The 16,249-nt window shown below is 44.9% G+C and overlaps 1 protein-coding gene across 2 annotated transcripts in view; it reads left to right on the forward strand.

Moving 5' to 3' along the window:
* The first annotated feature begins 11,262 nt into the window (after positions 1-11,262).
* STIM2 (stromal interaction molecule 2) overlaps positions 11,263-16,249 on the forward strand; it is a 169,594-nt gene continuing 164,607 nt past the window's right edge. For both annotated transcript variants that reach the window (XM_032633345.1, XM_032633346.1), the window contains exon 1: positions 11,263-11,808. In XM_032633345.1, the coding sequence (XP_032489236.1) occupies positions 11,403-11,808 (406 nt within the window). In that variant the 5' untranslated portion in view covers positions 11,263-11,402. The remainder of the gene's footprint in view (positions 11,809-16,249) is intronic.

Genomic DNA, 16,249 nt, shown 5'->3' on the forward strand with positions numbered 1-16,249 from the left:
ATATTTGTACCCCATTATGACATTTTTACTGTAAATCCTCATTCATATGTCTCCATCACTAGGTAGAGTTTCTTGGGAGCAGGCAATCTGTCTTTTTAACTTCTGATGCTCAGTAAGTAGCACAGTGACTGACATTAGTAATCAATTGATACATATATGGTGAAAAAAATTAATGCCCTTTGCAAATGAAAGAGCTTTAATGAACACAGAAAATCAAGGTTCTCTTGTTGTTGGGTGAGCTTCTAATCCACGTCACATCAACTTTAATTTCTAAATTATTTTCCAAGTTTTAGAATAACCCAATACACTATTATATGCAACTTTTGGTTGGCTCTGAGGGAGAGTGACATTTTCATTATTTTTACAGCCAGCTCATGTCTGGTACCATGTTAATGGAAGGTTTTTTTAAGGGATTATACTTAGATCCCTATTGTTTGCCAAACCGTATTTTCTGTTACCCTACAAAATCTGATTGCCTACTATATGCCAGGTACTGTATTAGATACTGGACTTATTTAAGCTTCAGGATAGTCTTGAAACCTAGGTTTATTATTTTCATAGGCACTGCATTGGGTTGAATTGTGTACTCTTCCTAATTCATATGTTGAAGTCCTAACCCCTAGTACTTGAGAATGTGACCTAATTTGGAGATAAAGTCTTTGCAGAGGTCATCAAGTTAAAGTGAGGTCATTAGGGTGGGCTCTAATCCAATATGATTAGTCCTCATAAAATGAGAAAATTTAGAGACAGACGTGCGTAGACAGACGGGAATGTGAAGAGACACAGGGAGAAGATGGCCATCTACAAGCCAAGGAGAGAAGCCTAGTCAGATCTTTCTCTCACAGCCCTCAGAATGAACCAGCCCTGCTGACACCTTGGTTTTGGACTTCTAGTATCCAGAACTGTGAGAAAATATGTTTCTGTTGTTTAAGCCGGTTTGTGGTACTTTGTCATGGTAGCCCAAGCAAATGAATACGGACATGTATTAATTTTCTCAATGACAAAGAGAGTAGGCTGATCCCAGGGTTGATTGATGTCACAGACTTTTTTGTCGTATTGTGAAATACACTCCTTGACATTTCAAACTTTGGGTGAGGGGTACAAGAATATAAACCTAAGCTACTGAATTTTCTTTAATAAACTCACTTTGGAGCATTTGGCCATTAATTTAACAAAGGCTTTGCAGTTATTTAAATACTTATTTTATACTACTTCTTTTTTTTTTTTTTTTTTTTTTTTTTTTTAATGCGTTACGCGGGCCTCTCACTGTTGTGGCCTCTCCCGCCGCGGAGGACAGGCTCCGGACGCGCAGGCCCAGCGGCCATGGCTCACGGGCCCAGCCGCTCCGCGGCACGTGGGATCCTCCCAGACCGGGGCACGAACCCGTGTCCCCTGCATCGGCAGGCGGACTCCCAACCACTGCGCCACCAGGGAAGCCCTATACTACTTCTAAGGTTAGTACAGTCTATAAATGAGTTCCTTGCTGTAATAAGTACTTTTTCTTTTATTTGCACCTGTTTAGCGCACAAAGGACAAGATAGGATGGGTACATTTTGGTAAAGTGTGGATAATCTCATGGTTTTATAGTCAATCTATATGCTGATGACTTCTGCATGTATACCTCCAGCCTGGGCTTTTCCTCTGAACTCTAGACCTGTATATCCAACTGCTCATTGATGTTTCCACTCAGATGGCTAATAGCATCTCAGATTGAACCTATCCAAAGCAGGCTTTTTTTTTTTTTGCGGTACGTGGGCCTCTCACTGTTGTGGCCTCTCCTGTTGCGGAGCACAGCCTCTGGATGCGCAGGCTCAGCGGCCATGGCTCACGGCCCCAGCCGCTCCGCGGCATGTGGGATCTTCCCAGACCGGGGCACGAACCCGTATCCCCTGCATCGGCAGGCGGACTCTCAACCACTGCGCCACTAGGGAAGCCCCCAAAACAGGCTTTTAATCTTCTCCACCACCCCTACCCCTGCCCTGCTCTTCTCATAGTCTTTGCTGTCTTAGTTGATGACAACTTCACTCTTACATTTGCTTAAGGCAAAAATGTCCGTGCTGTCCTTGACTTTGTTCTCACACATTGTTTTCAGTTGGCTCAATAAAGCCAGTTGATTCTACTTCCAAAATTCACCAAGAATTTTACTATTTTTACCATCACTTCTGTCTCTATTCTAGTCCAAACTGCCATCACTTCTTGTCTTGGTTGTTACAGGAGACTCCAAACTATTGTCCCTGCTCCTGCCCTGAAGCAACTGGAGTGATCCTATAAAAACGTACGTCAGATCTCATCGTGCTATTCAAAACCTTCCACTGCTTTCTTTTAAGATTTTTTTTTTATGTGGCCCATTTTTAAAGTCTTTATTGAATTTGTTACAACACTGATCCTGTTCTCTGTTTTGGTTTTTTGGCCACGAGGCATGTGGGATCTTAGCTCCCTGACCAGGGATCAAACCTGCACCTGTTGCATCGGAAGGCAAAGTTGTAACCACTGGACTTCCAGGGAAGTCCCCTTCCACTAGTTTCTGACCTCATTCAGAAGAAAAAGCTAAAATTCTTACTATGACCTGGGAGACCCTGCACTTTCTGGCTCCTCTTTCTAGGCTCCTATTACATCTACTATTCTCTCCCTGTGTCGACTCTAGCCATACTTACCTCCTTGTTATTCCTGGAACAGGCCATACTTTTGTTTCCCCCAAATCTTCTTGCTTCTGGGATCCTCTCTCCCCAGATAGCTGCGTGATCATCTCACTCTGTTCAAGTCTTTACTCAAAAATCACCTTCCTTCACCTTGCTTCTTTTCCTCCTTTATTACTTATCAGCATCTGACACTTGACACATATTTACCTTACATATTGTCAGCTTCCCCAGCTAGAACGTAATTCCCATGAGGTGTGTTTTTCTTTTCTTTGTATATTTCCCCATAGTCAAGGGCCCAATAAATTTTGGACAAATAGCACTAATTTGTCCTGCTTAGAGAGAGAACACTGAACTGTCATCTTCTTCCTTCTGGATTTGCAGTAATGCTACAAGAATGTGCTCCTCCATAATCTGAACCTCCACGTCTCCAGGCTGTTTTCCTTCTTTTCCATGTCAGAAAGCTGGTTCCCAAACAAGCCTTTAATCATTCCACTCCTCCAAACATATTCTGGAACACCTTTGTGTAAATATTAAAACATTCAGACAAATGCCTAATTTTCCAGTTCCTGGCAGCTGCATTATGTGAAGTATGAGATCATTCATAAACTCACTTGATATTAATTTTTTGAGGGAAGAACTTGAAAAATGAACTGTTTTCTTGGAAGTTTTATCCACACCAGAGATTGTAAAACAATCATTTAATGATGGCAGATATTATTAAACAAAGCACGAATAAATGAATGAAATATCTATTTTTTTATTGCTGTTATGTGACTGTGAGCTCCTTAAGTCCTGAACGTAAGGATTGTTTTTTTCGTCTTTGATCCTAGCACCTAATATATTACCTGACACTTAAATTCAACGTTTGATGCATGAATCATGAAGGGCTTCTCTTAGTTCATAATGCCCTTTATGCCTTGGTCCTCCTATGTCTCTGCCATTACTGTTATGTCGAATCTAAGTTATGTATCTCCCTGAGTCTGCTTGGTCATAGTCTTCTGTTTGATGCTACATTTGCCATCCTGGAGCATTACTGCACTGCAACAGCACCCTTCTAGGTTGCAAAAAGGTTGCTTCAATCTTCCTTGGAAGGAGGCTTGTTGAAATCTGTGGCTGTCTTGGTGATAGTGGCCAAGACATTGTGATGCTCTGCTTGCTCAGGTCCCTCATGCTGCTTTGGGGCATGACTTAGTAATGTTTTGCTTAATGCTTTGAATCCCCAGCCTTTTTTTCCTGGAGCCTTTCTGTTGCTGCAGAGGTGGTAGGCACTGCTGGAAGCTGCAGGCTGCGGGTGGACAGTTGGGGAGTGCTGTTGGCTCCCATTCACTTGCCGCCTCAGCTCATGCATGGATAATGCCACTGCCGCTGAGAGTGTGGCTTCCCTGGCAGCTGCCTGAGGAGGCAGGAGCCTCGATTCAGAAGTATGGGGGGCTCGCAGCTCCTGCAGGAACCTTTGCCTGAAGGGAGCCTGGAGCTCCATTGTTCTACCTTCCTCTGTTCCAAAACACTGTGGTCTCCCAAGTCTGCTACGGAGAAATCACACGAGACCCAGCAGCCAGTTCAGGAGTTCATCCCCTTGATTTTTTTCTACTTCCTTCCCTGCCTCATTTCTCCTTTCCCCTCACTCTTGCTTCCCTGGCATTGCACGCCCCAAGGAATTGTTGTTATATAAGCCTTTACCTCAGATTCTGTTTTCTAGAGAACTGGGATTCAAATACCATCATTGATCATCCCCTCAGGCATAGGCCCCGTAAAGATTTTTATGCGCTTACTTTTGTGGTATGTGCTCTTAGCTTTTTCTTGTGTTCTTTCTTTCCATGTTCCTCTTTTGCACAATTTAAGTGAAAACAAGCTCTTGTCCTTAACACCCTTATGAGCTTAGATACTAACAGCTATTTATGCACCAGTACCTTTACAACCATTTTTACCTCACAACAATCCTGTCTAGGTACTATTATTATGAACTTTTTACAGAAGAAACTGAAGTTAAAATGTTTAGTGACTTGGCCAAAGTCACACAGTTAGTAAATGGCTATGTGAACTCCAGAATCCATATTCTTCTTCTTTTTTTAAAAATTTATTTATTTTATTTTTATTTATTTTTGGCTGCGTTGGGTCTTCTTTGCTGCGCTTGGGCTTTCTCTAGTTGCGGTGAGCAGGGGCTACTCTTCGTTGCGGTGCACGGGCTTCTCACTGCGTTGGCTTCTCTTGTTGCGGAGCATGGGCTCTAGGTGCGCCCCCTTCAGTAGTTGTGGCTCGTGGGCTCTAGAGCGCAGGCTCAGCAGTTGGGGCACACGGGATTAGTTGCTCCGTGGCATGTGGGATCTTCCCGGACCAGGGCTCGAACCCGTGTCCCCTGTGCTGGCAGGCGGATTCTTAACCACTGTGCTACCAGGGAAGCCTTTTTTTTTTTTAAAATAAATTTATTTATTTATTTATTTTTGGCTGCGTTAGGTCTTCGTTGCTGTGTGCGGGCTTTCCTAGTTGCGGCGAGCGTGGGCTACTCTTTATTGCAGTGCACAGGCTTCTATTGCAGTGGCTTCTCTTGTTGCAGAGCACAGGCTCTAGACGGGTGGGTTTCAGTAGTTGTGGCAGGCAGGCTCAGTAGCTGTGCCTCGTGGGCTCTAGAGTGCAGGCTCAGTAGTGTGGCGCACGTGCTTAGTTGCTCTGCAGCATGTGGGATCTTCCCAGACCAGGGTGCAAACCCGTGTCCCCTGCACTGGCAGGCAGATTCTCAACCACTGCGCCACGAGGGAAGCCCCATAATCCATATTCTTAAGGACATCAGAGCTCAAATAAGCCTCCAGCAAGGACCTGGCTTTCCTGGAACCAAGATACAGGAGCGTCTCTCCTTACAAAGCGTTTAGATTCCAAATGGCTGTACTTATGGCCATGTTTTTATTCATTCAAACTTAATGAGAAGGGGTTTAAATTTTCAGTCTCCAGATGAATTTTCCACAAAAGGAAAGGGAGATGGGAAACCCTTTGAAACTTTAAAACCTTTTGAAACTTTGAAATGTCCTTGCTCATATATGTTGTATGGCATCATTTCCTAAAATAGATATGTTTTGTATATAGTAAGTCCCCTTCATATGAACGAGTTCCATTCTGAGAGCGCGTTCATAAGCCAAATTTGTTTGTAAGTCCAACAGAATTAGCCTAGGTACCCAATTAACACAATCAACTATATAGTACTGTACTGTAATAGGCTTATAATACTTTTCACACAAATAATACATAAAAAACGAACAAAAAATAAAGAAAACATTTAAAATCCTACAGTACCTTGAAAAGTACGGTAGTACAGTACAACCAATGGCATACAGGGGCTGGCATTGAGTGAACAGGAAAGAAGAGTTACTGACTGGCGGAAGGAGAGGACGTGGGAGATGGTAGAGCTGAAAGATCATCAGCAATAGGAGATGGAGGGCAAGCTGCAGTTTCACTCACGCCTGACGTTGATGGAACGTGCGTTCGCATCATCGAAAGTTCGCAACTTGAAGGCTCGTATGTAGGGGACTTACTGTACTTTGAAATTGAGTGTAGGTAATTTCCTCCTAGATAATCTCTTCAGGTATTGAAAGGAACACTTTAGCAGCTTTGTGCCCTGTAACTCACAGGTGTTGTGAACATTTGATTAGTGCTTTGAGCCCATGGAACCACACTTTGCCGGAAAACAAAAAATTTACCATCCTAAGCTTTAGTTCTAGAACAAATACTTGGTCTTAACTGACTTCAGATTAGGTTAGTAGGCATCTGACTTAGAAGCTTATCTCTTGCATCATACTCCAAGGTTTTTCCATTCTATCAGTCACTTTTCCAGTCTCTTGCTGTCAAGAGCATAGGTGTATCATGTTTTACCTGTTGCATAATTTGCCTTTTTATCTTCAGAATTGTCAGTACTATCCAAGGAAGTCATCTGTGTACAAATGAAGGAATTCTCATTCTCTCATCATTTTCAATTATGAATATCTCTTCTTTTATCTCCATCACAATTCCACTCTTTTTTACAGGAACTGTCAACTCCTACTGCTTTTGCACTTATCAGATACTACATGATCATTATTATTCATGTAACACCTCAGATTAAGCAGTACCAGAGCCAACATCTTTAATAATAGAAATGACCCCAGAGCCTGCTGACTCCCATAGCTTTGGTGGGCAGAGTTGACTTGCTTTTGCTCTGATGGGTGGCTTTTAAAAAAAGTTATGTTAATACGTTAAAAATTCTTAGTTTTTTATTTCCTACTCTGGATGCACGACACCTTTTAGGAGACTTCCTTTCTCCACTCAAGCAGAAAGATGGTATTGTTAGACCCAAACGGTCTACGAGGGATTCCAACTCGCCCAAGAACCGCCAAGAGTCGAGAGCCGCTGCAACACGCAAGAGGTTTATTAGGAGCCGATGCACCGGGGTTCCCTGAACCTCACGCAGGAGGCCGATGGGGAACCCCTAAAAGCGGAATCACATACTTTTTATAGGTTTATTTACTCATAGGGCGGGTATATTCTCACAATGATTGGGTAAATGTGGTGACTTTTGAATTCATTGGCTTAGGAACTTTTGTCCCACCTTCTGGCCGTTATAGTTGTCTGTTCATTGTGGCGGTTAGGGCGTATACCTGTTACGGGCAACTGGAAAATTACCCGCTGTCTGGCAAGTCCCCGTCAACTGAAAAACTCCAAGAATTGGTTTCGATAGGGAGAAGGAGTGGCGCACGATAGGGAGAAGAATTGGTTTCGATAGGGAGAAGGAGTGGCGCACGATAGGGAGAAGAATTGGTTTACGGGAACAAGTGAGGGGGTGGAAAGTCCCTAAAGGCCCCACAGTATGAGGTTTACCACCTTCCCCGGATTAGGTAATATTCCATGCCTTATTGGCTTTAGGGAGAAGGAATCTTGCTAATGAGTTACTCCCAATGTGTCTCTTTTTTTTTTAGTGCTTTAATTTATTCAACAATTTGAGGGCCATATTTATACGCGGAGGCTTCACTGATCAGATACGGGAACCATCATATAAGCAGTATCACTTTGGACGTGTTTCCAAAGTTCTCGGGGCCTTGATTCCCTTGCAAGCTAGTGTGGGGAGTCAGTGGGAACACATAGAACGGTTGGTACGCAACGGTGCTCCCACCAAAGGGAGCTCTTTGCATTTCTCCAAGGTGCTTAACCAGGATGAGCAAATGAAGCGGGCTCTCGGATGATGTTCAGTCAGCCTCCGATATTCCAGGAACACGAAGTCGAAGGTGAGAAATCCTACTTGCAACCGCCCTCCAGGTCACAGGCAGACCGGAGAAATTCCGTGGGCGGTGCGAGTAGCAAGACAAAGCCCCTCTCGGTTAACCACAGGCTGGAGCTCCCCACTTCTCCACCCCCATCCCTGCTCTCGCTCCATGCCCACCCACGGCCCGCCCGCGTCACAACGTCATCGCCTGGCTGCCGGGTGCAAGGACGTGCCGCCCACGGAGGGGGAGCCGGAAGCCGGGAGGGCAACCGCGCTCGGCGTCCCGGAACCGCGGGAGTCTGAGAGCTCGCGCACCTGGGGAAAAGCGGTAGGAGACAGCGGGCATGCGCGAGGCTGCCGGGCGGCGCAGGCGCGTTGCTGGCCTCACTCAAGGGACCAGATCCGGTTCTCCGGGTTGGAGCGGGTGGGGTGTTGTGGGTTGTCCTGGCTGCCGGGGAGAAGGGGGGAAAAAGGTGATGCGAAAGGAGGCAGACTCTTCAGAAGGGCGGATTTGCTTCTGGGATGGAGAGGGCCCGGGTGGACGGATCCTAGTGTGCGTCTGTGCTGGGCGCCCCACAGAGTTAGGGATTTGTCGGAAGATGAAATTAATCAACCGCGCAGAGTGCGATGCAATTTTCCTAAGCCAGGAACACGCTTAGAATACACGCCCAGAGCCTGGGGCCAGTTCTTCCCTGGGATGACTACGTATCTGTGTGCCGGGCACCAAGCAATGGCTGACCTGTTATTTCAGTCTCCCGCCGCCACCAACAGCCCTGTGGGGCGGGTTTATTACGTGGCCCCCAGTTTCCCCTTTGGAAACCCAGGATAGATTATCTTGTCTACAGGTCGCGCAGCTGAAATACCGTGGAGTTGCTCTTGCCACCAGGTTTGTCTGATTCCAAAGCTCACTGCTGCCTATCAGAAGCTTGAAGTCATGAATGGGTGAAAATTAGACACAGACATTCTGTAAATAAATGGTAAATCGTGAGGTTTAGACGTTAAAAGGTATAAATCAGGCTATAGGAGTAGGTAGGTGTCAGGGAAAAGGGGTCAAAGTGGATTTTGAATAGGATTTGGCTGGAGGTAAGAAAAGGGAAAGGAAAGGCTTGGAGGTGGAACAGGAAACCTGAGAAGAAAAGGAAGCGATTGCTTCAACTGGAGCCTTGTCTTTACGTTTGGCTTGCAAATTGTAGCATCTGTAATTCTAGAGATAGGCTTGTCTTCCAAAGCAATGGACTTTCTCTTTTCTGCACCTAGATTTCTGCTCGATGCACAGTGATAACTATTCCTCTGTTCAGCAAGAAGATGCATTCTGGCCACCCGTTTAACAGCCGGAAACTTTGGTACCCGTGACAAAGATGATACGAGATGGAGGATGTTTTGCTGAACCCTGGCCTGCCTGAGAGAGGTCTCTTTAGTGCTTGCAGGTTCTTCTACCTGTGTGACTCCTTTGTGGCTCCAGTAGTGAGAAGAATAAACAATCATAAGCCCCAATCCAGTACCATCTCAGTGCCAACATCTATCTTTAAAAGAAAAGAAAAAAAGCCCATATCATCTTTGTTTAAAGAAGCTTGGACCCAGTGATTTGTTAATTTGTTCGTGGTTTCATACTGCTATTGAAACAGCAGTAACAGCTTGCTCTGCCCAATTTAACAACTGATTAACTACTACCTTGTATTAGCCTCTAATTGTTTAATGGGTGTAAATTTTATCTTCTAAGCAAGATTGTAAGATTCCCCACGCAGGGACGGTGTTCTCCGTCTTAAATCTCTGAACTGACTTGACTTTTCCAAGTGTCTCTCTTATACCCCCTTGAATCCCCACTACTAAGTACTCTGCCTGGCACATGCTAGGCACTCAGCTAATGTTGAATGAAATGTTGCCTTCTGGAGAGCAGAAAACAAGCCTGCTATTTCTTTATATTTTTCTGGCCCTCTAGTACAATTATCTCCTTTTGGAGGACATTCAGCAAATATGTGACTTGATTGCTGTGCCTTTCAGCAGGGGAAATATAATCTCCCTGATGCCTTATAAAGAATTGCCACCTAAACACCGTGTCCCCAAGAAGTCTGTCAAGAATTCATTGTTGATAGATTGATTAGCCTCAAAGAAATTCTTAGTTCTTTTCTGAAGTGTGCATCTGTCTTTCCACAGTCAGTGACATTCATGGTTATGTTGGTCAGACTGCCTAAGAAATTATTTGGGAGATTGTGTAATTTGAGTATCTTCTTGACTTGAGAAGACAAACCAATAAAAAACCAAATCAAAACCCTAACCCAACAACAGAAACCCAATAACAAACAGGACCTTTGTGCTTAAGAACTCTATCTGCAAAACAACTTTGTGCCTCTGGAGAGAGAATGTGTGTGTGTGTGTGTGTGTGTGTGTGTGTGTGTGTGTGTGTGTGTGTGTGTGGCGTGCTTCTTTTGAGGTACGTGAAGCCAAATGAAATCTGAAACACCGTTTTTCTGTCAACCTATTCAGCTGACAGCAAAGACCCCTTAGGGTGGGGTGCGGTTAGGGAGGTGATGAGTTCAGGTAATGTCTGAACATAAAGACTAGACCAAATCCTTTTCAATATTTACATTCAGTGGCGCTAAATCTGGCACCGTCTCCCATTCTTTAGCTGTGGAAACTGGGGGCAAATAACAACGTTTCTTAGCCTTAGTTTCCTCTTTTGTAAAATGGGGATGAAAACGATATCACCACCTAACTTTTAGAGTTACAATGTGTAAATCTGTAAAGCGCTTAGGACATTGCCTGGCACACTAGCACTTAGCAAGAGCTTTAAGTCTTTGCTAAGTAAGTAAAACGCTATGACCTCCACTTCCATACTGCTAGCCTCTTGTAAGCCCCACCTATACCGAAATTCTGGAGACGCCGCTGTTTCCGATTACAAGGTTTTCGGACCCATGCAATTATTTTTGCTGCCATCTGCACGGTTAAAAGTCGCCCAAACGACTTCGGATGTCCGTACTCTTCTCCCCGTCCCCTTGGTTCCGCTTCCCGCTCCCCCGCCCCCGCCGCCTCAATCGCGGTGGGGGCGTGAATGGGGGAGGGGGACGTGAATGGGGGAAGGGGGCATGTCCGCCTTCCTCCCCACCCCCTATCTTCGCCGCTCAGCGAAAGCCTTGGAAACCACCCCACGGCTCTCATCCTACCCGGAACGCCCCCGGGGGCGGGGCTCGGGTGCCGCGCAGGCCCAATACAGCCCCGTCGCGCCTGCGCAGTGGAGGGGCTGAAGGAGGCGGGGGATTGGTATGCGAGCGAATGTGTGAGGGGAGGAGGCGTCCGGGCCGAGCGTGGTACTACGACGGGCGCGGGCCGGAGGGGGCGGGGGGATGCGCCGCGGCGGCGGCGGCGGCGGCGGCGGCGGCGGCGGCGGCGGCGGCGGCGGCGGCGCGGACGTTGGGACTGGTGTTTGGAGGCGCCAGAGCAGCGGATCCCAGTCTTGCTGCCGCAGCAGCGCGAGTGTCGCGCGCGGCCTGAAGACGACGTACCTTTTTGCTCCTCACCTTTTTTTTAAATAACCGAAACCAATGAACGCAGCCGGGACCCGAGCTCCAGAGGCCGCCGGTGCCGACGGGACCAGGCTGGAGCCCGACAGGAGCTCGCGTCTGAGGCGGCGGGGGCGGCCCGAGGAGTCGCAGGAGGCGGCGGCGCCTCGCGAAGCGGGCGAGTGGCTGGCGGCCGGGGCGCCGCCGCGCTTTCCCCCCGCTCCTCCTCCGCGTCCTCATCCCGCCACGACGCCCGGCCCGGCCTCAGGCTGGCTGCGGCGGCGGCGCTGGGCTGCGCTGCTGGTCCTCGGGCTGCTGGTGGCAGGCGCGGCGGACGGATGCGAGCTGGTGCCCAGGCACCTCCGCGGACGGCGGACGGCGGGCTCTGCCGCGGTGGCCGCCTCTTCTCCCGCCGCGGCGGGGGGCGACAGCCCGGCGCTCATGACAGGTGAGGGCCGGGAGGGCGGCGGGCGGGGCTCGGCCGGGCACTGCGGGACCCCCATCCCAGGGAGGGGCCCGCGCCTCCTGCCCGGCGCCTGCTATTCGACGGCCCTCGTCAGTGCACGATGCCCAGCCGGGTGCCCAGACGCCAGCGCCCTGGCAGCTGCATGGGCGCTGCACTTCGGACGCCTTCCCTCTCCTCCTTGATACCCCGCCCTCGTCAAAGCCTCTCGACGGCAGTCGCTTCCCCGCCCTTAAGTCTGCTCTCCGGTGTTCCACGCTGAGCAATGCGGTGGTTTCTCTTCCGTGCTGCAGAAGAGCCAGCAGGGTCTGCAGGGTACTGGACTGATGTTTTTTTTTTTTTTTTTTGAAGCTGCTAGAAGAAGTCAGCAGCAGCAATGCGGTACTGAGTCCGCCTTTGGTGCTGCTGTTGCAAAGGCAGCTGGCAGCGAGTCTCACAGGTTCAGAGACCCGCTGAGCACAATGTCCCAGGGGAGGCTGCTGGAGAGGATTCTTTGAGAGTCATAATACCTAGTGGTATTTAGTGGTTCCTTATTAGTTTGCGGAAACCTCTAAGTCTAATGTGGACTTTTTGAGGAGTGGGGAGAAGACCGTTATAAAGGATGGATAGATAGTATTTGCTGGTGGGAGCATCACTGGGTGCAAAGGTGCAGAAAGCTGAGCAGGTTACCAGGAATATACCGAAAATTTACCAAGTGAAGGATATTCGGTGCTCGTATTTGAGCAGCACAGTTCTGATAGACTGCAACAGCACTTTTTAAAAATATGGAACGTTCTTGAAATTATTGAAAACTGGCGAGGTGAGGTAGAAAATTGAATCCTTTTAAAGCTTTCCATTGTCATGTACTACTGATAGGTTGTGGTTTAAGTAATGATGTAAGGATCTTGAAATGATTTCTTTTGGAAAAGTAGTGGAGTTTAAAGTAAGCTTTTTTTTTTGTACTTTATTTTTAAAAGTACTTTGTAGATTTTCTGCATAATTGCAAGACTAAAAAGGAAAAAGTAAAGTGGAACAAGATGACCCATCATTAATTTAACCAAAGTGATAGTCCAACAGGCGTTTGAAAGTTACTAACAGCTGCTGTGAGTGGAGCTCAGGAGGTCTATTCTTTAGAGCAAAGCAGCTATTCACTGGGTTCAATGACAGGATGTTTACTATTCTAGAGAGGAGGGTGTTGGTAAACTTTCCAAGCTCTTTGGAAGTTGTAGTGTATGGAACATAATGGTAGGAATATTTAGCTTGCTTTACCCTTTAGTATATTAAGCCCTTTAAGTGGAAATTGAAACATCAGACTTATAGCTGGGTAATTTTGATAAAACGATTACAGAATGATCAGTATTAGGAGTGTAATAGAGTTTGAGTGAGAGGTTAGATTGGATAGCTTTATGCTTCAGTAGTCTTATAGTGATTATTGGGAAAGTAGCAAGATAAAACTATAATGTGAAGGTTTAATGCCTCATGCACGAAGGGAAGCAGAATTACTTGGGTTTCTAGAAGCTATAGGAGTGTGGCTCTTGGTTTCTTGAGCAGAAAAGTTTGGTTAATAAATAATTGGCTAGTGTTTTATCAATATGTAGTTGCTAAAAGGGCACATGATTCGGAAAATGTAGTATTAACCACTAACAGTATGTTGTATATCGTGTAGATTAGGTCAAGAAAATTACTTAAGATCGAATTTTATTTTAATAAGCTGTTTATAATCCTTCCTTTTGAAGATTTAAATTCCTCTGAGTTATTTATGGTATTGTGAAAAAGGAAAGGTGATTCTCATTGGATGAAAAGTCTGATATATCACACAAAATTAGTTTGTGCTGTAGTGCTTTAAAATAAGTTTACTAAAATAATATTGACCCTGGAATTTATTTTTAATATTCTTAATATTCTTTCCCTTTGTTAGAATATTGATTTTTTAAAATATATTTATTTATTTTTATTTTTGGCTGCGTTGGGTCTTCTTTGTGCTCACGGGCCTTTCTCTAGTTGCGGTGAGTTGCGGTGTGCGGGCTTCTCATTGTGGTGGCTTCACTTGTTGTGGAGCACGGGCTCTAGGTGCACGGGCTTCAGTAGTTGTGGCTCGCGGGCTCTAGAGCACAGGCTCAGTAGTTGTGGCGCACGGGCTTAGTTGCTCCGTGGCATGTGGGATCTTCCTGGACCAGGGCTCGAACCCGTGTCCCTTGCATTGGCAGGCGGATTCTTAACCACTGCGCCACCAGGGAAGCCTGAATATTGATTTTTTGAATTATGTAAATCACTTGAAATTTAAGATAATCAAATTACACAGTATACAAATTAAATTGGGTCCTTTTAATAAGTTTATGTAAATACAGTCCACAAAGTTAGAGCATACTGAAAATTTCTTTGAATTATATGGTCAGTATGGGGCTCCTTCCTATTCTGATTGTATGAATAGTGCTTTCTTTTGTGGTTTCCATTTGTAAATGTTGTGCTAAACCCAGAACATAATTAATTATTGCTGTTGTACACTTCAGGAAGTAGAACCATAGACTGAACTTAAAAAATACTGTGTTATCATAATCTAGGCAGTGTTAATGGATAGAAATGGAATAGAGAGTTTTAGTAATGAAACTGAGCTTCATGTGAATGTTGAAAATTCTTGTAAGAATTTTGAGAGAATTGCTGTCTCTGTATTAAAGATGTCATTTAACTGTGAATTCTTAATAGCTCTGAAAATGACAACCAAAGTCACTTTATCTTCTCTTTTTCTCTTCAGATTAGTATTTTAAATACTTACCTTGAGGAACTTCATAAGAGTTTGCCTCTTACTAATAAAATCTAGAAAACAGTCTTTTCCATTGAAGTTTGCCTCTCAAGGGTTTTACTTTAGAGGTTTAGTGTATTTTAAGAATAAATTGCCTTTAAATCATCTACTGCATGCTTAGTTTTGAGCAAGCAGGTGTTCTTTTAAAGAGAGAGACTATGTCACATCAAAATAAACAGGCCCGTTGTCATAAGAATATTGGTTTATATTTCCTTTTCTTTTTTTATATTACCTTTTCAGGATTCAGTGTGTGCAAATGTTTTGATAAGGTGAAACCATTAACTATTTACAGTGCTGTGTAGTAAGGGCTTAAGTTATATATATATATGTGTGTGTATATATTGATATATAACATTTTAATAATAATTTAATAATAACAATACATTTATATTTAGGGTTCTTACTTTCAAAGTGATTGAAATTTAAAGCAAGTTAGGAATTGGTGATTGAGTGCTTGTTGATTATAATCTAAAGCAGTGTTTGAATAATTCAAAACATCACTTTTTTTTTTCTTTTTTGCCTAACAGGTTCAGAGTCAATGAATTGATCCCAGTAGGCAGTGATTGATCTCATCCAGATATGGTTCCTGAGAAATAGCTTATGAAAGGGCACACATGTATACAATAGACATACACACATACATAAATATATCGCATGTTTATAGAACACATTTATTCTGACAAAATATGTATATTTTGTCATATATGTTATATATATACATATACATGTTACTTTGAGTAATATTTTGTGAATTTGCATGTGTTAATGTTTTCATTGTGACAATAGTTAAATTCATAGTGTACTTCACATAGTGTTAGAAAATGTTTTTCCTCCTTTTGTGAAGTTACTCTTTTTGAATTTAGCTTAGGATTTCCTGAAGCTGCCTTTTGATGGCTAGGTCTTCTGCTGTATCCTTTTTTTTTCCTTTCCCATAGTTATCATTTACCAGTTCCTTTCATTTAAAAAAAAAAAATTTTTTTTTTTTATGTGGACCATTTTGAAAGTCTTTATTGAATTTGTTACAACATTGCTTCTGTTTTTTTTTTTTTTTTTTATTTTTTTGCGGTACGAGGGCCTCTCACTGCTGTGGCCTCTCCCGCCGCGGAGCGCAGGCTCAGCGGCCGTGGCTCACGGGCCCAGCTGCTCCGCGGCATGTGGGATCCTCCCAGACCGGGGCACGAACCCATGTCCCCTGCACCGGCAGGCGGACTCCCAACCACCTCACCACCAGGGAAGCCCTTGCTTCTGTCTTATGTTTTGGTTTTTTGGCTACGAGGCATGTGGGATTTTAGCTCCCTGACCAGGGATCGAATCTGTACCCCCTGTATTGGAAAGCAAAGTCTTAACCACTGGACTGACTGGGAAGTCCCATACCAGTCCCTTTTTTTTTTACTAGTCTTTGGTCATTGCTCTAGGTTGTTTTTTTCTTTTTCCTGTTGCTGACTACAGAATTAAAGAACATACTCGTATCCCTTTTGATCTAGTCTATTCTGACCATTTAAGAATTCGTAGTAATCTTATTGGTCTGGAAACATTGCATCCCTTGGTACTCTTTTTGAGAATGCTGTGGCAGAACTGAGTGGTCTCTGTTGGGAATCCCCTGACACAGGAAAAACTCAGAGGGCCAGCTGGAAAAGTGGGTTCAGG

This window comes from Phocoena sinus, chromosome 5 (genome assembly GCF_008692025.1).
Source record: "Phocoena sinus isolate mPhoSin1 chromosome 5, mPhoSin1.pri, whole genome shotgun sequence".
Taxonomy (NCBI): Eukaryota; Metazoa; Chordata; class Mammalia; order Artiodactyla; family Phocoenidae; genus Phocoena; species Phocoena sinus.